General features: G+C 64.1%; 1 protein-coding gene across 5 annotated transcripts; it reads right to left on the reverse strand.

Moving 5' to 3' along the window:
* Nucleotides 1-223: 223 nt before the first annotated feature.
* On the reverse strand, nucleotides 224-20,267 carry LOXL3 (lysyl oxidase like 3). Of its 5 annotated transcripts, XM_054203923.1 has the most exons (16): nucleotides 20,127-20,267; nucleotides 11,955-12,276; nucleotides 11,124-11,287; nucleotides 9,754-9,965; nucleotides 6,530-6,589; nucleotides 6,052-6,271; nucleotides 5,586-5,766; nucleotides 5,098-5,252; nucleotides 4,101-4,274; nucleotides 3,789-3,944; nucleotides 3,384-3,546; nucleotides 2,790-3,033; nucleotides 2,094-2,209; nucleotides 1,803-1,939; nucleotides 1,188-1,299; nucleotides 224-925 (listed from the first exon to the last, which is right to left on the reverse strand). In XM_054203923.1, the coding sequence occupies exons 2-16, from the start codon at nucleotides 12,262-12,264 to the stop codon at nucleotides 852-854; spliced, it is 2,478 nt and encodes an 825-aa protein (XP_054059898.1). In that variant the 5' UTR covers nucleotides 12,265-12,276; nucleotides 20,127-20,267; the 3' UTR covers nucleotides 224-851. The 5 variants fall into 5 exon arrangements, with proteins under 5 accessions (XP_054059898.1, XP_054059895.1, XP_054059894.1 ...); XM_054203920.1 differs by lacking the exon at nucleotides 4,101-4,274; XM_054203919.1 differs by lacking the exon at nucleotides 3,789-3,944.
* Nucleotides 20,268-20,441: the final 174 nt, after the last annotated feature.

Below are 20,441 nucleotides of genomic sequence, written 5' to 3' on the forward strand. Positions count from 1 at the left end.
CAGGTGAGGGGGAACTGCTGTGAGGCCGGTCCTCGCCCAGCCAGGGCGGTGTGGGCTGGGGGGAGCTTCCTGGCTCCATGTGGGTGTTGGAGGTGGGTGCAGGAGATGGTGGAGGGGCAGCTCCTGCGCTCTGTGCCGGAGGATGCCAGCCAGCCATGTGCTGTGCCTCCCAGTCCTGCCAGCCTCCTCGTCTCACCCTAGAGAAGAGCCGGCAGCCATTGGGGAAATAGAACTGACAACTTTATAGAGAAAATAAAATTACAACTAAGAGAATGGGTGTGGGATCCGCTGCCGGGCAGCTGGAGGCAGTGCTGCCAGGGCAGGGGTGGCCACGCCACCCCCAGGGGACAAGGGGCTCCCTGGGGCTCTGCGGGTGCTGTGCAGGGGTGCGAGTCCCTGCGTGGGCGGTGGGTCCTGGGCTCTGCTGGGGCCAGCTGAGGGCAGAGCCCTGGGGAGTGCCGTGGGGGTGAGAGGAACCAGGGCAGAATGGGGGAGCAGGAGGGTGCAGCTGGGACGGCAGCGACCGGGAGCAAAGGGGGGGCATGGTGGGGGGTACAGGACCTCCTGGCCCATACCCATGTGCCGCAGCCCAGGGGACGTGGGCGCAGAGTCTTCTGGCCGGTGGTTGGGGTGGTAGCCCCAGGCTGGGAGGTGCAGGTGCGCGGTGCCTCCAGCATCAGCTCCCCGAGATGGGGAAGGGCAGCTGGTGACGGTGAGAGTCCTGGGCAGTCCCCGGCAGGGCACGGTGGTGGCGGTGCCAGGCATGAGGCCTCCCCGCCGGCCCCCCAGCAGCTTCCCCCACCTGTGCGGGGCGAGGGAGGGAGATGCCCGTCTCCCCGGGGGCCAGGGCCCTATGAAATCTGGTTGTTGAGCTGACCTGGATACTGCTCAAACCGCTTGTTGGCCTCCTCACTGAGCGCATCGCCTGGGTGGGCAGAGGGCAAGAGCTGTGGGCTCCAGCACTGAACATCATCGCCTGTCCCCCCAGCCCCTCTGTTCCCACCCCAGCTGCCCCCAGCCCCTGCCTCCCCATGGCAGCCTGGCCATCCTGCCCCAAGCCCCACAGCCTGTCCCCAGCCCCACTGCTTCCTGCAGCCCCCTCATTGCCCTCCTCCTGGGCCACCCCTGCCAGGACATCCCTTGCCCCGGCGTCCCCTCATCCCCGCAACGCATCCCGGGGCTGTTACCGATGTGGCAGCTGTGCACCCAGATGCGGTGCCCGTCGTACTTGCAGTTGCATTTCATGGCGTTGTTGGTGAAGTCGCTCTCCGCCACCTCAAAGTTGGGGTTGATCACAACCTGTGGGGCACTGCCAGTGAGGGTCGCAGCTCCCTGCCCCACACCCGGCAGTGCTGCAGCCCTGTGCTGTGTCAGCTTGGCCTTCGCGGCCTCGGTGGAGCTGCTGCCTGTGGCATGGCCCCCAGCACCCCAGCCCTGTCAGGACCGGTCTCCCCAGCTGCACTGGGATATGCTGGAGGGCTCTGAAGAGCCAGTGGCTGCCGCTGTGGTGGGGGTGGCCCTGTCACTGTGCACCATGTGCCCACGAGCAGTGTTGCTCAGAGCAGGGAAACCCGGGCTGAAGCATGCCCGAGCAGTTCCCGCATGAGCCCTGCACATCTTCGGGCGGGAGGACAGGCACTGTCCCTCACCAGCACACATCCCACCAGCCCCACCATGCTCCAAACCCGCTCAGAGAGCAGGGGAGAGAGGGCCAGGTGGCGGGGGTGGTGGGAGAGCTGGGGGTGCAGGGGCAGAGGGTGGGAGGGATGCAGGAGGGGCCGGGGGCGGCTCAGCTGCAGCACCTGCAGGATGTAGTTGCCTGGCTTGACGTCAGTGATGTCGATCCACTGGCAGTCGATGTCGTGCCGGTACAGGTCCCAGCAGCCCACAGTGATGCCCTGCTCCCCAAAGTTGGCACACTCATAACGCTTGGCCACGTCTGTGGGGAGGAAGAGAGAGCGGCTCGTCCCTGCTGCAGCCCTCTCTGCGCAGCCCCCGCGTCACCCCGCCAGCCTGGCCCCGTGGCTGGGGACAGGCAGCCCCACAGTGGGAACATGGGCAGGGACGGTGCTGCAAAGCCCCACAGCGCCCACCTTCTTCACACTCGGTGTCCTCGAGGCAGAAGCTGGCCTTGTGTCCCTCCGCCACCTTGGTGCCGTTGGGGGTCAGGATGTCGTAGTGGGTGAAGATATCCATGCTGTGGTAGTGCCTGCGAGAGGGAGTCCGCAGCATCCCAGCTGCACCAGTGCCCTGGCACGGGGGAGCTTGGGCGGATACTGGGGGCAGAGGAAGAGCCCCACGGAGCAGACGGGAAACTCTGCAGCAGGACCCCCGCCGCCTGCCCAGCCCCTCGCTGTTGGGGGAGGTCCCCACAGCCCCTGATCTGAGTCCTGCGAGGTCGGGCAGAGCTCAGTCGTGCCCTAGGAGGGGACATGGCTGTCCCCAGCAGGACGGCCCAGGCAAGCAGGGGGGCTCAGCTGCAGGGCACAGCCTGCAGCCCCCATCCCTGCTCCCCCCAGGCCCCCCAGCCCCAACACTGCTCATCTAGGGACAGCCCTGAGCCAAAGCAGGCAAAACTGGACACTGGGCAGCAGAAGGTGCCGCACCCAATGTCACCCTCACCTGGCGTCACCCTCACCCGGTGTCACCATCACCCCAGTGTCACCATCACCCAGCCCAACCCAGCAGCACCATCACCCTCTCCCCACCCTGACCCCCCCCCCCCCGCCTCCCCAGCCCAGGCTGTCCCCCTGCCTGCATGCCCGTCCCTGCCCGTGCCGCGCACGCACCGGTGGCACTCATGCCAGACCCAGGAGTGCCGGCCGGCCTTGGGGCGGAAGTCGGCGCGGCCGTTGTTGTGGATCTGGGAGGAGAAGCGGAGCAGGCGACGGTGCCCGTAGGGCCAGTTGGCCTGGCGGGCCGAGCTGGAGAGGCAGTTCTCCTCGGCGGCGCAGTACAGCATGTGCAGCGGCCGGTCCTCGATGTAGGCCGTCTCCTGCACCAGCGGGGCGTGCAGCAGCAGGTCGGAGGCGGCTGGGGAGCAGGCGGCTGCTCAGGGACAGACGGCTGCCCCGCTGCTTGGCAGGCGGCAGGGACGGGGCGAGCAGCCAGCGCAGGCAGGGAGGGCTGAGCCAGCCGAGGGAATGCGTGCCCTCCCCACCGGCAGGGCACAGGCTGACCCTGCAGCCCTGTCACCTGCGAACCCTGTTGCCCGCAGCCCCATTGCTCACAGCCCCTTTATCTGCACCCCCCGGCCCCATTGCCTGCAGACCCCACCGCCTCCACACCCCATTGCCCACAGCCCCCATTGCCTGCAGATCCCGCTGCCTGCAGACCCCATTGCCCACACACCCCACTGCCCGCAGCTCCCCCCCGCTGCTCACTCTCGGAGCAGATGACACCTGCGGCGAAGCGCGTGCCCGTGTTCCTGCAGTTCAGGCTGGTGCCATGGTGCTGGCAGTGGCTCAGGGACATCTCGTGGCCGGCGCACTTCACCCCACTCAGCACCATCTCCGTCACGTTGCTGGCGTCCCAGTACCACGTCTCCTGGAGGGCGAGACAGGCTGGGTGGCAGGGCTGGCCACCATGGGGCACCCGGCTTGCGCACACACCCAGGCTACAGCCACCACCCAGCCCTGCCCACGTACCCAGGCTGCCCACAAGGGTCTCAATCCCACGGCACGGAGCAGCCACATCCCTTTGCCCTCATAGAGCCCCACAGCCATCGGGGAAGCACCGGTGCCTGTGCTTGCCGAGGTGTCACCAGGGGCTTCCCCGCCGGCACCTACCGTCACCGCGTGCAGGGAGTAGCCCAGGCCGAGCTGGCGACAGGCCACCATTGCCTCCTTGGTGGTCCAGCCATCGCTGCACACCGTGCCCCACTTACTGCCTCGCTTCACCTCCACGCGGCCCTCAAATGTTGTCCTCCCGCCGGCTAGGCGGATCTGCAGGGAAGCCCTGGGGCCGTGAGCAGGGACCCCACGCCATGCCACCTCCCACCCCATCCCTTGTCCCATGTCCCATACTGTCCCTGTCCCTGTCCCCGCGAAGCAGTGGTGGTGGTGGCTCGCTGCCCTGGCCAAGCTGGCGCTGGCACCTACTTGTAAGCCGTGGTTAGCGAATCCCAGACCCAGCTGGCGACAGGCCACCATCGCCTCCAGTGTACCCCAGCCTTCGCCGCAGACCAGACCCCAGCGGGGCTGGTCCCCATCGCCAGCCCCCACTGCCACCTCGACCCGCCCCTCGAAGCGGCTCCGGCCCCCGCTCAGCCGAATCTGCGGAGAGAGGCAGTGGCAGCATCATCATCGTCACAACTGATGCTCCCGCTGCTGGGGCTGCATCCCACAGGATGGTCCTGCCCAGCACCTGGCTGCGCACCTGGATGGGCCCTGAGCCCAGAGCTTTGGGGCACGCAGGGAGGTGGCAGCCAGGAGCTGAGTGGAGCCAAGCACAGCTTTGGTCAGCAGGGACCTCACCAAAAACAGCGGGTTTGGGGCCAAGAATTTGCTTGTGAGTTTGGGAAGTCTCACCAAAGCAGGGAAAATGGTTCATTTTGAAATGGCATTCTCATTTCAGAAATGATAGGTATGAGAAAGTTAAAAATTATTAAAAAGCCCAAAGCAGATGAAATGACAGGGCAGGGCAAACAGGAACATGCGGCTCCATTTGCTCATTTCATCATCAGTAAAAAAAAAAAAAATCTCTTTTGGTTGGCCCACAGTGATTTTTTTTTCTGGTGCTTCTGCCAGGGAGCTGGCATGGGCTGGCAGCAGGGAGAGCAGCAGGGAGCAGCTGCCCCACACCATCCCACACAGCGGGATACCACGGGGCACCCACACCCCCCCATGGCCCTCCTTCCACCCCTCTCCTCACAGGGGCAGCTTGGGACTCCCACCGCAAAATCCCCCAGGGCAGCCCTTGCCTCACACCAGGGGCAAATGCGTGGGGTGCGATGGGGTGCAGAGAAGGAGAGATGATGGGCCACCCTACAACACGTCCCATGGGCCCTCCCCCAGCAGCCCACTCTGGGGGCCCCGATGCCAGGATCTGCCAGGCACCGTGGCCCCATGGATGCAGGCAGCCCCCCACGGTGCGCACCAGGTTCTCGTAGCCCATGTAGGGGATGTTGCAGCGGACAGCCGCATCCTCCGTGTGCTTGCAGTCCTCCTGCGTGATGTTCTTGAAGGGGCAGCTCCAAAGGGACTTCTCAGTGCCCAGGCACTGCACCTCGTTGATGTGGATGGGCCCCGTCCCTGCCGGGGGGACGGCAGGGCTCAGGGCCCATTGACATAGGGACAGCCATGGCCATGCTGTCCCCATGGCTGCCCTTGCTCCTCAGCGTGCACCGAGGGAGCTCAGCACACTCCTGGCCCCCATTGCTGCTGCCCAGGGCAGCACGGCTGAGTGGCCACTGTCCCCTGGAGATGCTTGTGGCAAGCCCTGCACCACGTGCGAATGGCAGCCAGGAGCCCACGGGACAAGCGCAGCCATGGCTCCCCCCAGCCCAGCAGAGCCTTGCGCCTGGACAAGCGCCTCATCCTCAGGCAGGAGGGCGACGCCTGGTCCCTCCACCCCAGCACCCTCACCTTGGCCCATGCGTGCCCCGGTGAGGGCCTCCTTGGCGCTGCCAAAGCCCAGCTCTCGGCACACCACGCTGGCTGACAGCAGGTTCCAGCGGTCGTCACAGATGGTGCCCCACTCGCTGCTCTTGAGCACCTCGACGCGGCCCTCGCCGACCTTCGCACCACCCTTCAGCCGGATCCGTGGCTGCGGGGGAGCAAGGTCAGGGCACGGTGTGGGACAGCATGGTAAGGGACAGCACGGTATGGGACAGCACGGTATGGCACAGTGCAGCATGGCACGGCATGGTATGGCGCAGAGGTTGCTGGCCATGATACCTGGGATGTGCAGGGACCGGACACTGCCCCCACCTCCTGCTCCATGTCACCCAGGGACCCGCACACCCGCACTTGGGTGCAGCCCAGGGACAGAGCCCTGAAGTGGCCGGCTGTGGGCCACCGCAGGACTCATCCCCCTCCCTGCGGGGCTCACCTGGCCCTGCTGCTGTTGACGCTGCTTCTTCTTGTGGCCATTGCCAGTGGCAAAGAGGGGCCCAGGCACACAGCTGACGACGGCGGGCATGCCAGCCCCGCAGGCGGTCGAGGTGTTGCCCCGGTAGAACTCGAAGGCGCACATGGAGAGGTGGACCTCTGTCCCCGTGCAGGACACAGAGTGCAAGCGGTAGTTGAGCTGCTGCCGCTCCGTGAAAAGCCTGCAAGGAGAGAGGAGCCCTGAGAGAGGACCGGCACGGCCAACCGGCAGCGGAGGTGTCGATGGCCACCCTGCCTGCGGCTACACTCGCTGTTCGTGTCCCTTGCACTGTCCCCAAGGGAGAGATGCTCTGTGCCTGCAGGGCGCCCACCCCTCGCCGTCTGCCTGCCCCACACCCCCGGCAGCATGGGGACATGCACGGCACTGGTGGCACTGAGCGGGGCTCCTGGCACTCAGGCTCTCCACTGGAGCCATTTACCTCTTCTTGGGCCCTACGTCCTCCCTGCGCTTTTGTTTAGGCTGAGATTTGGTGGCCAGCCTGGAAAACAGAAAACAACCGTCAAGGAGCCTGGGGCCTCAGGCTGTCACCTCCGCCAGCTGCAGTGACGCAGGGAGCACAGCCTGCCCCGGTTGTCACTGAAGACTGAACGGGGCACGTTGGCCTCCCAGGGAGACTCATGCACGTCCCCTTCGTGTCACACATGGGTGCAACGGCATCATCTGCTGCCAGCAATGTGACAGAACTGCCCTCCACAGCAATGATGCGGTTTCCTGCCCACATCCCACCAGGAAACTGTGCCGGATGCAGCAACATCCTGCGCTGCCTTGTCACACAGCAAAAGATCAAACACCAACCGGCAACGATTTGATCTGTGGGGTGCAAGTGAGGTGTGCCCACGTCCTCATCCAGACACCAGACAACGTCACTGCGCTGCGCTCCGAGGGGAGCGGGATGCCCAGCAAGCACAGCACCAAGCAAGCAGCGCGGGAGGCGGGTCCTGTCCCCAGTGCCATGGGGGGCACGGTGACACTGGCTGCAGGCTTGCAAGGACCCACAGCCAGTGCGGGGAGCTCCCCGGGTGCATGCTGAGCGGTGCGGGGAAGAGGAGGCTGCCCGGGGCCTGGCACACGCGTGATGTAGGTACAGTCCCAACAGGCTCAAATGCTTTGCTTCACGCGGGGAGGAAGATGCTGAGCAGGGCCAAAACCCCTGTGAAGGGGTGAAGAGCAGAGGGGACTGACACTGCCCCTCACAGAGAGAAGGCAAAACCAAGCCCGGCAACTGACCCCACTGGCCAGCAGGTCCGTGTCAGCCCACACAGCCCAGCGAGCCCCAGGACACGGCAGCTGACAAGGAACCAGGAGTCAAATGGTTGGATGGAGGACATCAGTGCTCATTCGTGCTCATGAAACCACGTCTGGATCCTGCACCCAGTTCTGGATCCCCAGTGCAAGAAAGCCATCAGCTCAGCAGTGCGGGCTCTGGGGATGGCCACCGGGGCAATCAGGGCTGGAGGGGAGATGGGGGCACCGGGCTGTTCCAGAGAGGGGCTGAGATGGCTGGACCTGGACCTGCAAGGGGCTGTGAGGGACAACGGCTCTTCTAGCCACGGGAGGGAAGAGCACGAGAGAAAACCGGCCCGACCGGCAACGTGAGGTTCAGACTTGGTGTAAGGAAAACTTTCTCCCCGTTGAGGGCTGCTCAGCTTTGGAGCAGAGGCCACGAGGCCTCTCCATCCTCGGAGGTTTTCAAAAGGCAACTGGATGAAGTCTGGGCTGACAACAGCTGGCCCTGCTCCATGCAGGGGGTCGGACCAGGACTCCCCGGGGTCCCTTCCAGCCTGGATCAGCCCGTGACCCCACGTATGACTGCAGCCGTGCAGCCCCAAATTGATCAGCCCCAGCAAACCAGCGCGTGGCTTTTAGGAGACAGCTCCTGCTGGGGGCAGAGGGAAGGGAACGGACTGCAGGCTCATGGACTTCGCAAAGCATTTCATACAGTGCTGCAGGGGAAATACCTGCCCATTGGAAAAGGGGCAGCCAGCACCAAACCAGATGAATTACAGCACACTGCAGTGAGCAGGACCTGTCGGGGGGGGGGTTTGAGGAGATCCCATGGGCTGACCCTGTCTGGATTTCCATCACCAGCGCAGGCACGGCTGCAGGAGCTGGCGAGGATGCCCGTTGGGGACACAAAACTGGGAAGTGTCCCAACGAAGAGCTTGGGATGGGTCCAGAGTGTGGGGCACCTTCGGCACCAGGGAAGGCGGTGGGACTGGGGCAAGGTCGTGTGCTGGGGGCAGAGCAATGTCTCCGTGCAGCGCTGGGCTCAGGCAAGAGGTGCCATGCCATAGTCCAGAGAGGATGGGCTCTGGCTCCCTGCACCCACCATCAAATCGGGAAGCGGGGTTCAGGGATGGAGGGAAAGGACAGTCAGACCATCCCTGGGACTGGCAGAAAGGCAGCAAGAACGAGTGGGCAGAGGGTGCAAGAGATCCCGAGCAGATGCAACACTCATGACAAGACCTGCCACATCGTGCCCATCACACCGGTGCCCAGCACCACTAGCACTCCTGTGCCCATCACCCTGGTGACCAGCACTGCTAGCGCTGCTGAGCAAGTGCTCTCATGCTGGCGCCAGCCCACCCTGCGGGGAATGGAGGGGTGCGCAGCCTTTCCAGCTTCCCCATTGCCGCTTTCTGCCGAAAGCAGCCCATTTCCACAGCCCTCCCTCCCCATCCGCCAGGAGAGACAGCTCTCTTCCAAGGCCTCCAGGTCCCTGTGGGGCCACAGCACAGGACGCTGAAGCCCCCTCTGCACCTCCCAAGGCATCTGGCCCACAGTGGGTCTGCTCTGCAGTCCCAGATCCCTGTGCCAGGACTCCTGCCTGGTATGTGGGATGGGGGCTGCTCCACCTGGGGCATGGCTGGCCTGGGAGAAAGATTGTCTCTCGTGGCGGACAGGGGACCCCGGTGTGGACAGGCAGGTCCCACCGGGGTGGGGTTTGTCCTGCCTGCCCAGCACAGCCCCCGGTCTGCTCCTTTCGGATCCATTTGCGCCAGGATCCATTCCAACAGCAGAGACCGGTGGGGACGGACAGCCCGGCTCTGCCAAGGGCTCAGCAGATGGGGCACCCCGGCCCCTTACCTGCTGCCTGGCTTCAGGCGCCGGCCCTTCATCCTGGCTGCACGCTTCAACCGCCTGCGGGAGCAACACCGCGGCTGCCCAGTCAGGGGTGGGTGCAGCACTGGGCACCACGCCATGGGCATCATGCCCATGCCCACACCCCTGGGCCCCTCGCTCCAGCCATGGTGCTGCTGGAGTATCCCTGCCTGGCTCAGCTGCAAACCTCCTCTCGTCACAGGGACCCCACACTCCACGCTGGGGGGAAATGTGGAGGTGCACCACTGCCAGGGAGCAAAAGCTGCCCTCTTGGAGCAGCCTCTGCAGTGGTGCATGGGGCAGGTGGGCAACCATGGCTCCCCAAGCCATGCCATGGACCCCCAGCTCAGTTAGCGGGTGTCCATATGGCCAGCTGGGGCTAGAACTGGTGAGCAACAGGGATGGGAGGGATGCTGGAGAGCCACGATGCCCAACAGCACACACCCCTGCTGTCCCCCCAGCATTGCTCCGTGTCCCTGGCACTGTACCCAGTTCTGCTCCAACACCCCAGCCCCGTGGGCTCCCTGCGGCCTCACTCACTTGTAGAAGTTCCTGTTCACCTTCTTCTCAGCAGGGAAGCCCATCATGCCGCAGACGACACGGCTGTTCTGGCTGCTCCAGCCCTCGTCGCAGATCTGTGCCCAGCCATCCTTGTAGCGCACTTCCACAATGCCCTCTGTCACTGGTAGCTGCCTCCGGGCCCCGGACACCACCGACCGCAGGCGGACCTCCTCCACGTGGCTCTGCTCCGTCTGCAGGGCACAGGTCAGCACAGGCTTCCACTGCACCCCGCCGTCCCAGATCCCTGCCAGCCCTTTCCCAGGGATGCCCCGAGGATGCAGGCACCCGCAGGAGATGGGGTCCCAAGTTCCAGGTGGGGAACAGGGACAGCCAGGTCCTGCATCCCTGCAGGCCACATCTGATAGCCCTGGGGAGCCAAGGACTTAATCCCATCCCGTGCAGCCAATGCTCCACCTCCCCCTGCCCCCCCAGATACATCTCCTGTGAGCGGTCAGGAGAGCCAGCGCTGCCGTCCCGTTGACTCGGGACCCTGCACCCAGAAGGAGGGTGCCCAGACTGCCCCATGCCCAGTCACCCACCCAGAGCAGGACAGAAGCAGGGGGTGCCGGGACACTGGGCACAGCCTGCAGGACACAGCTGTCCATACCTTGCAGGAGACCTGCCATCCCATACCCAGAGCTGTGCCATGTCCCCACATTCAAGCCACATCCTGAGCAGAGCTTTGTCCTCCACAGGTACTGTGGCTGGCGGGGGGGGACAGGGGCCCCAGCCAGAAAGACAAAGGCAGCCATGAAAGTTGGTCTGAGAGACAGAGAGCCTGGAAGAGAGGGCGGGAGAAGCCGAGCATGCCGGAGGAGTGCGGTGTGGAGAAGCAAGTCTGGGGGTAAGGGTGTCTGGCAGGCGGGAGAAAGAAGAAAACAGGCTGCAGGGGTGTGAGACAGACCCCCTGGCCCAGAGAAGCTGCTGGGGGAAGTAGCAGCTCGGGATGCTCAGGGGAGGCCATGGAAGTGCTGTGCTCCCATGCAGGGCAGGGGAGGGATACGCCTGCTGCAGGGTGGCCCACCACAGTGCCGACTGCTCCCTATGGCCCCAGAGCCTGGCTGGACTGGGCGCACCCCAGGGAAATAGGTGCTTACGTGACTCAGGGTCTGGGGGGCCAGGGCAGTGGGGAAGCCCTGGGCACATGGGGACAGCCCATGTGCTAGGGCTCAGGGAAGGCACCAACAGAGTCCCCTGGTCCTGCACATGGGAGCCTGACAGTGTGCAGTGGGGATGCTGCCTCCCAACTATTCAGGGAGGACTGAGGCCAGGCTGGGCTGCCCCACAGCAGGGCTCCTGGCAGCTGGCTCTGCGGGATCTCTGCCCACCCTGGCCAGCAGCTTCCTCACCTCGATGATGTTGGAGTCCTTGAAGCCTGGGATGCGCTCGTCCTTGCAGATGACACCCGCATCTTCCTCGTGGCTGCAGTCGCTGTTCCCCCAGCCCCGGTGTTTGCAGTCCCCAATGCTCTTCTCACCTCCGGCACAATTCACGTTGTCCAGCCAGATCCGCCCTGCCGGACATCGGGGGTGAGGGGGGCGCCAAGCCCATGCAGCTTCCCCCGGGAGCAGGGAAGGTGCCCATGGAGCACAGCCGGGGACCACACAGGTGTTCAACAGAAGTGTGGATGTTGAGGTGGGGGCAGCCCTCCCACGGCCCAAAGATAAGGCCGGGGAAAAACCAAGAGTAAAGCCCTGAGTGGGGCATCTGCAGATGGGGAGCTTCCACCTCCCCAAGGGGCTGCTCTGCCAGACTTAAAGCCCCCATGCAATGTGCACCGCGGGGTCTGTACAGCATCTCGCCCGCAGGACAACCCATGACACCCCAGCACCACATGCCCACACCAGCCCAGACCTGCAGCCCCCCTGCAGCCCCCAGGGGCACGAGCAGCCCCACTGCTGTAGTGCCTGCAGCCACCCTGGGTACACACACAGCCACTCACACGCAAACACACAGTTTCCCAGCCCGCTTTGCATGTGCAACACACACACGCGTGCACACACACACACACACACACTGCTGGGCACCTGGCAAACAGAAGACCTGCCTGTCCCCCTGGCCCCCCCACGACTGCATGCAAACCTGCTGTGGCAGGCACACCACCCCATGGCAGCGGGCTGACAGCCCCAGCACATGCAGTATAGGGGGGGGGGGAGCTGTGTCCACCGCCCCTCTCTTACCGACGCCTTTGCCGTACTTGGCACTGTGGGCCCAGCCAGTGGCAGCCACGAAGCCGAGGTGCCGGCACAGCACATGCGCGTTGGCCAGCGTGAAGTCGTCATCGCAGATGGTGCCCCACTCGTCGTTGTAGAAGACCTCGACGCGGCCCTCGTTGTGCTTGCGCGGGTAGCCAGCCAGGCGGAACTTCAGCTGAGGTCCGGGGCTGTGCGTGGGGCCTGGGGGGGTGGGCTGAGCACTGCCAACCCACAGCCACACGCTGCTCAGCAGCACCAGCAGCTCCTGCCGTGCCCACGCGCCGCAGCTTCCCATGGCAGCCTGGCTCTGCAGGGGCAGAAAGGGTCAGGGTATGTGGGATGGAGGAGCCGTGCCGAAACACCAGCTCCCCTCATCCAGCTGGGTAAACCCCCGAAACACCAGCTCCCCTCATCCAGATGGGTAAACGCCCTGCTCACACGCTCAGTCTCGTCCCCGGATGGAGCCAGCTGGCTCTTGCCTGCAGTCCCCTGCACCGCCCCTGCACCCCCGGGGCTGCCACCGGTCAGGGCTCTGCCCGACGCCTCCCCGGCACCTCGCACCCCTCCGCCAACAGCCGCTACTGAAATCCCACCGCACCACCGGGTCGCACCTCCTGCGCCAAAGGGCAGTGAGGGCAGACAGGCAAAGGGGTGTGCGTCACCCCCAGGACGGTCAGTCGGAAAGGAGGGGATCGGCTGCCAGAGCAGAGGGAGCTGGAACGGGACCAAGGCCCAGGGAAAGCCCAGCTGGACCAGCCAGGAGCTTGATCCACCACGAGCAGCGCGGTGGCCACTGGCGGTGAGGGGCTGCCAGCCCACGCTCCTGCCCGCTGTGAGGAGCAGGGCAGCCGGAGCCTTTCACATTCCACTCTGTGCGGCATTTCTCCAGCCCTCCAATAACATCTGTGGCTCCTTGAATACCTGAGGGAGATGTGGTATTCCTGCACCAGCCCCACCGGCAAACAATGGTGAAAACACTTCTCTGTGAACCGCCTTCCCATGCTCTATTCCCATTTATCCCATCAGGGACCACTTTAACCCCACGGGTGCCGCCGCAGCCCAAGAACAGCATTTCTGCAAGGGCAGCGTCAGCCCCTGCTCCAGGCTGGGCTCGCTGTGCTTTTGATGGCAAAGCTGATGCCCACCCAGCACCACCGGCACGGTGACCCGCCTGCCTCCTGCCACCACAGCCTCACGTCACCCTTCCAGCCAGTCCCTTCCACAGCTGGGAAAGCACAACCCCAAACCTGGGAGTCCCTCTAGGACAGGCCCACCAGAAATACATCTCTGCGTCCTACATCCCCCACCCCAAGAGCAGATCCGGCACGCTGCACTCACGCAGATTGTGTCACACGGTTTGTCATTAGACAGTGTTAAAAAGAATAAGGTCTGGCTCACACACAAGTAGGGGTGATTTAAGACTCCAACATTTAGCTGCAGGGTTACAGAGGAAGGAAAACAAATGCAAACCTCACACATGGTCCCGGCGTGGGGCTGTGCCCCCGGGACCTTTCTCGCAGACCCTCCCCATGGTGCCAGGACACTTCCTTAGCCAGCACGCTGCCCTGCGAGCCTTCATCCCCACTTTCTTATGACTCGCTGCCTACGTGCCAGTTCAGTGGGATTGCAAGCGTGTATTGGGGCATCTTTGGGGACCCTGGCTGCTCTCTAGGTGCCGCGCTGTAGGAGCCCCTTTCCCTGGTCTAAGGTCTGTCCACCTGTTGCCCCTTTGTTCCTGGTCCCCCGGCACCTGCAGGGTGACAGCAAGAGGGACCTTGCTTTGGGAAAGGGGTCCTCACAGAGCAAAGGGGCTCTCACAGAGCAAAGGGGCTGGGGAGTCCCCCCTTGGACAGCACAGCCTCTCTGGGGCCTCACCATCAGCCTGGCCACTAACACAGGGCTGGGGGCCGGCATAATCGACCCACTGCCCCACCAGCTCTCGGGGCAGCGTTTCCACAGAGGCTCTGCTAGCAGGAATTGGCCCCGTTCCTGCTCTGTTCACTCTTCCAGATGATGGAGGCCAGGTCACTCCTCCAGCCTGTGGGGATGCCTCCTGGACCCAAGGCAAGGACGAACCAGGACAGTGACCAGAGACAGCCCCTTTTCCATGCCCATCACACCAACAAAACCTCCTGAAGACATTGCCCAGCCCTGCTGCCTGCCTGCCCCTTCGGGCATGCGCCACATCGGAGGTGCCACCAAGAGCAGTAAGTCCTTTGGGATGAGTGCCTGGTGGCCACAGATGCTCAGGGAGAGCGGGGGAGGGCTAACAATGACCAACAACACCAGTCCAGGACAGTGCAAGACATCGTGGGTGGAAGCACATCAACCCCCTCAGGGCAATCTCATCAGCACCAGGTCCGGCTCTCCTGTATCACAGCCTGGGGCATGGAGGACACCCAAGTGCTGCTGGAGTGCGCCCCAGCTCAGCGCAGCCCAGGAGCCCTGGGGTTGGTGGGAGCTGGCTCTGGGCTCCCCGCACCTCAGCTGCCTGCTTTGGCATTGCGAGAACAAAACAAAGCCCAGCAGGACGCATATTTGTGGGCAGGCAGCAGGGAAACGCTTAGCTGAACCATTTAATCAGCCTGTTATGGCAGGAGAAAGAGGAGGGCAGGTGCAAAAGGCCACCCCAGCCCTGCCAGCAGCTCGGGGAAGGGGGTCTCTGGGCTTGCCAGGAGGAGGCAGGGCAGGAACGCCCTGACCACATCTCTGCTCTGGCTGGAAAGCAGCGAAGGGATGGGCTTACCATCTCACAGCAGCAATAAAACACTTCTTATTCTGCCCATCAGTCACGGAAGGGACATCCTCCCTGCCCAAAAGAGGCATTATAAATCTTCAGAGCCATACCACTTTGAATGACACACAAGTTTGGGCCCTCTCGGTGCCAATTGTAACACTCCTTGGAAGACTGGGAAAGCTGGAAGCGCGTAAGGACTAAAAGCTTCACCGGCACTTGCACTGAATGAGCAGGATGACCTCTGCTGCCGTGGGCTGCAGGCAGGCTCCGGGCTGTTTTGCAACGGGGTCAACACAACGCTGAAGGACAGCAGCACAATTAATGCCAATCTCCGCGGTTCTGCAGAAATAACCTGTGTCAGAAAGCTGGTGTGACCTTTTATGAGATCACAGGTTTGGTTAATCGGAGTAACTGTGTTGATATAACAGGCTGAGACTGGAAGGCATTCAATTCATCTTGCACCACCTTTTAATGAATAATTATCACTCAACAAAATCAGTGCACCTTCTACTAAGTGGATTAAAACTGGTCACCTGCTGGAACTAACATGTGGCTACAACTGGGAAGTCACCATTCAGTGGGCTTTCTGGTGAGGATCACATGCTTTTCAAAGCAAAACCATGTCTGGAAGAGGAAAAAAGTCCTCTCCTGGTGCAGTCTGCAAAGACAGAAATGGGCAGGCGCGTGCAGAACTGTGATGGGAACAGACCTGGACAGCCTGGTAAAATGGCATCATGTAGCCTATATCCCCCACTACAAGAAAAATTTAAGCCTTTGCATTTAGGAAAAAAGCATGTAGGACCTGAGACCAGAACACGGCACCTGAGAAAGTGCTTGGGCTTTGTGCGGCAAAGCACCAAGTCCCAACGGAGCCCCAGTCCCCACCAAGCCCCAGCAGTGTGACCTCCAGGATCTGGTATGCTCAGACTGAACAGGATGACCGAAATCATCAGTGTCGGTGAGACCACTTGGCTTGATGACAGGTCTCAGACCCAGCCCTGCAGCAACATGGGGCAGCCCCACATGTGCCTGCAGTCTCACGGCCCTGCCAGACGAACACCTGGCCCCATGTCCTGCTGAGCATGGGGCGCAGGCAGAAGAGCTGATGCTGGGAGGATGTCCACGTCCCGAGAATGTGGTGGTTGGTGCAAGAGTCGTATGGCTCCAACCCCTACAGCCGGGGCAGGAGGTGCCCTGGGACAGGGCAGGGACATCCTGCTGCAGCCCCACTCTGGCACCCCCAGCTCAGCTGCGTCGGCCTCTGTATTTAAAAGCCCACCATGAATTTCTCTTCCTCACAGTCCTTCCGTTGCTTGTGGACCTGCTCAAACTTCTGCCATCCATTCCTGCATAAACCCCAGCTTGCTGCCACGCTTAGCACTCTTCTCCCCGGTCATGGCTTTCCTCTGCTCAGGCTCCAGCGTCCCTCTTCCCCACCGCCCTGCCTCTGCCCTCGCAGCTCAGCCTGTCCTCAGCTCTTGCCGCTCATCTCACAATTTTCTAGTGAAATGCCCTGCTGAGGTCTGCAGGGGCCAACAGCACTTCCCGCACCCAGGATAACCTCCGATAGCTGTGGGGCTGGCAGTGTCAGCTCCCCGGGGCGCAGCACGAGCTGTTTCCCCGTTTCTGTACTGTCTCCCTCTCTGAACGTGCTCCGAGTCCATGTGCCAGGGAGGTCAGGCTAACAGGGCTCTCATTGTCCACATCACTTTTTCCACGGTCTGAAACGCAAGCAGCGTTGAGTGCGTTTGCTCTTCTCCAGCCATGTGGCGCTGCCCGACTTCCCCGCTCTGCTGCCAGGCTTGGCTCCGGGGGGGAGCCCACCCCCAGCCCCGGTGGGGCCGTCCCGGGGAGCAGCGGCACAGCTTCGCAGGTCAGCGGACGGGGCTGATCCCTGCGCAGCATTTCCTGGTTTCACACCTGGAGCCCCTTTCCTCCAGCCCTGGCACAGCCTTACGAGACGGCAGTCCTGGCACGGCAGGAAGGCACAAGATCCCTGACACGGCTGGGGCTCTTCGACTGGGACAGACAAGCCGGGGGTGGAGGGGGTCCCTCCACCCTGGAAGGGCTGATCAACCAGCACAAGAGTTCCAAAAGGGATTTCCCATCTCCTTCCCATATTCGGCCAGGGGAAGGTGCACCACTTTGCCCAGCCTGGCAAATTCTGGGCTACTCCTGCTGAGAGCAAAGGTCCCCACAAGGGTGACAGCTCCCACCCTGTCATGGAACAGCTGTGCACCAGCACAGCGGGAGGACATGAGCACTGGTGCCTTCAGAAGACCAGGAATCTGCAGGAGCCACACACATCCCCTGGAGAGGGTGAAAGGCAGAGGTGGCCAGCCAGCACCTGCGGAGGGGCAGAGGGCTGGGAATCAACAGGGACATGGTGTCCAGGTGTGTCCCCTGGCTGCTGCCACCACACGCTTTAACAGGAGCCGGGCACAGTCCTGCCCGGCCATGCCTGCCCCAGCGCCCCGGCCGTCCTGCTGCCAGCTGCCTGCTCCAGCCAGGAACAGTTTCCTCTTGGACTGGGGCTGCTGCCAGAGCCTCTGGCCTGTGCTGTGCCGTGCTGAACGTGCCCACCTCGGCACACGAGCGGGCTCAGAGGCACAGCAGCCCTCACGCTAAAAAGTGGAAAGGGCTCGGGAGGACGGGCTGGCCCTGAGCGAACGCTGGGCGTGGGAGCCGGAGAGCAGCCCAGGTCCTCCCCGCTGCCCAGGAAACCTCAGGAATGTCCCGGCCGGGCGTGCACAGGGCCCCGAGCCACATCCTGGCCTGCGGCGCAGTTGGTGCTGGCAGCCGGGCATCCCAGAGCCCTGCGGGGCTGAAACCGCGGGGCTCCCCTCGCTCCCCTGGCCTCGGCACCATGCCATGCTGCCGAGGCCAGCACGGGCACAGGGACCCTTCAGTGCTGAGGGCAGCCCTGTGTGGCAGCAGGGGCCACAGCACTGCTTGACCTGCTCCCACACCAGCTCCACCAGCTCTGCCTGTCCCAATGGACGATGGGGGCTCCTGTGCTCCCCCAGGACCCCCCATGGCTCTGCGTCCCCGACTGCGTCTTGCACAGGGGCTGCACCTCCCAGAGAGGTTCGGCTGTGCCAGAGAGGCTGAGTGGTGCTGATGAGGGGTGCACAGAGCCTGGGGGGTCTCCTGGCTCCCAAGGGCTGTTCAAACCTGATGTGCCATTTGGTATCCACCAGGCACTCAGAGGGATATCGGTCTGCCCCGGCAAAACCCCAGTGAAGGGCAAACAGACCTCGGGAAGGGGAAGCTCCTCATGAACTGGGGCCCCCAGCAAGTTGGCGTGTTTGATCAGTGTGTGTTAGGGCAGCCAAGCGCAGGGCATCCTTGCAGCACAGGGATGACATCCCAGGCCACAGCAGCAGGGCCATGGCAGGCGCTGCATGCAGCAGCAACATGCTCTCTTAGCAGCAGCTTTGGACACATGCACGGGGACATGGAGCAACCCAGGCACTGACAACTGGAAGGACTCAGAGAAGAGCAGCACAAGTGACCGAAGACCTGGGAAACTCGCCAGCACAAGAAGGAAGAAGCTCCCTCTGTTTATCTTTCCTTGGGAAGCTTAAGGAATGACACAGCCACACTCTGCCGAGGCCCACACCAGGACATCCCTGAGAGCGTGGGTCGCGTCCCCAGCACTCGGGACAGGAGAAGGTCTGGTGGGTCCCATGGCTTCAGGCGCTGGTCTCCATCCCTCCCCTTCTCCCCAGGGCCCCAGGACGCACAGCCCAGCAACGGCCCTTTCGCAATTCCGGCTGCCTGGATGGGCCTGCTCCGCTATTCCTGCTTCCCGGCAGCCCTGCAGAGCCAGGAGTGTGTGTGCACAAGCTGGGGGAGCCCTGACACCCCCACCTTGCTTGGGCCAGGACCGGCTGGCTCCCTGCCTGCCAGGACCCCATGGGATCAGAGCTCTGGGGTGAGCACAACCAAAGTCTGGAGGGCAGCAGGGCTCCGCAGCTGAACTGGTCCCAGAAGTACCACGGAGCAGCCCAGGGCTGCAGGAGCCTGGCCACATTGGCAGGCTTGGAGACACCTCCCAACACCTCCTGCTGGCTGGGACCTCGCTGCCCCACACTGCCGAGAAGGTGGGGTGCCTGTCCACACTGTCCCGCTGTGTGGCCCCATCCCCGACAGTGACACTGCTGTGGACAGTACACCCCAGCTCCCGGGGCTGCCCAGGGTGTCAGCTGGGGCAGAGCACTGACTGCACACTGGCGCTGTGCTCCATTGGGCTACCTGATGTCCCCCTGTCCTGCTGTCACCTGCTAAGCCAGGGCAGGTCACAGTACAGCTCTTTGCAGTTCCTAACACCACCCAGTTTCCCCAGGACACAGCAGGGCCACCAGCTCTGCCAGGGGCTGCCTGCTCTGCTCTAGGGCTGCCCTGGGCTCCGGAGGGGCAGCCCTGGGAGGAACCAGCTGGAGGTGGGAGGAAAAGACCCCAGAGGAATGTGCAGACGCTGCAGCCATCAGCCACAGGGTCTTGAGAGCCCAGACAGGCTGAGGGGCAGGCGGTGGGGTCTGAGGTGCCCAGGCACCCCACAGCAGAGCTGCAGCCTGCTCGGAGCTTCTGGGAGCTATAGGCTCAGCTGCCTGCCTGCTCCTCTGGAGAGCAGCTGGGAAGATGCAGGGCCAGCAGTGAAGAGGAAACGCACCCCCAACCCTCACGCCTCACATCCCTTCATCCATCCTCTCTTCCAAGGGCCACGGCAAATTCCATCTTCATGGAAATCCTGAGTCTCCACCGACCTTTGCAAACCACAGCTCGGCAAACAAGCCTCCCGAAGCCCGCTCGGGGGTACGGCGTGGCTGCACCAAGCCCCGACGCGGCACCCCACAGACCTGCTGGGTCTGCTGGGCGCCCCTTCCCGCCGAGGGGGCGGGAAAGGCAGGATGCCCGCACCCTCTCCCACGCAGGGGCAGGCGGCAGAGCGAGCACAGCTCCCCGCCGCCGGCGGAGCGCACAAAGCGAGCTTTCTGCAGCGAACGCCGGGCACCCTCCCCACAGCCGCGGGAAGCTGAAGCCCGCACCCCACAGACACGGCCCCGACACGCTCCGACAACCAAGGCGGGGGCGGGGGGGGGCGATCGGGCGGTGAAACCGGCACCCCCCGCACACTCCCACGGCCCCACGCAGCCCGCCCCGGCCCCGCGGCCGCACAGGAGACACCCAGACCCCGCGCACCCGGCCCCGCTCCCCCCCAGCCCCACGCTGCCACGGCGGCACCCCCGCACCCGGCCGCCCCCGTTCCCACCCCCGCCCGCGTCCCGGCACGGCCAGACGGGCCCCGCGGGTGCCGTGACCGGCTCGGCGCACCCAGCCCCGCCGACGCCGGGACGGTGCCGGGACGGTGCCAGCCGCGCTCCCCGCCGGTCCCGCTCGGATGCCCCGGGCGGTACCTCTCGTCCCCGCGGGCTGCGCGGCTCCGGCGGCGCCGAGCGAGACCCTCCAGCCGAGTACCGGCGGGAGCCGAGCCCAGCCGAGCCGTGCCGAGCCGCCCCTCTCCGCCCCGGCCCGCCCCGCGCCGTGCCCAAGTGTCCGGGGCCGGCCCGCGCCCAGCGGCCCCGGCCCGGCCCCGCAACCGGTAGGGCGAGGACGGGCCTCGCGCCCCCGTCCCACGCCCCGGCATGGGGCTGGCCCCACCGGGGCCCCCGTCCCGACTGGGCTCCGCTTCAGGGCCGGCACCGGCCCCCCCGGGAGTGAGATTCTGGGGC

Source organism: Rissa tridactyla, chromosome 5 (assembly GCF_028500815.1).
Source record: "Rissa tridactyla isolate bRisTri1 chromosome 5, bRisTri1.patW.cur.20221130, whole genome shotgun sequence".
NCBI lineage: Eukaryota > Metazoa > Chordata > Aves > Charadriiformes > Laridae > Rissa > Rissa tridactyla.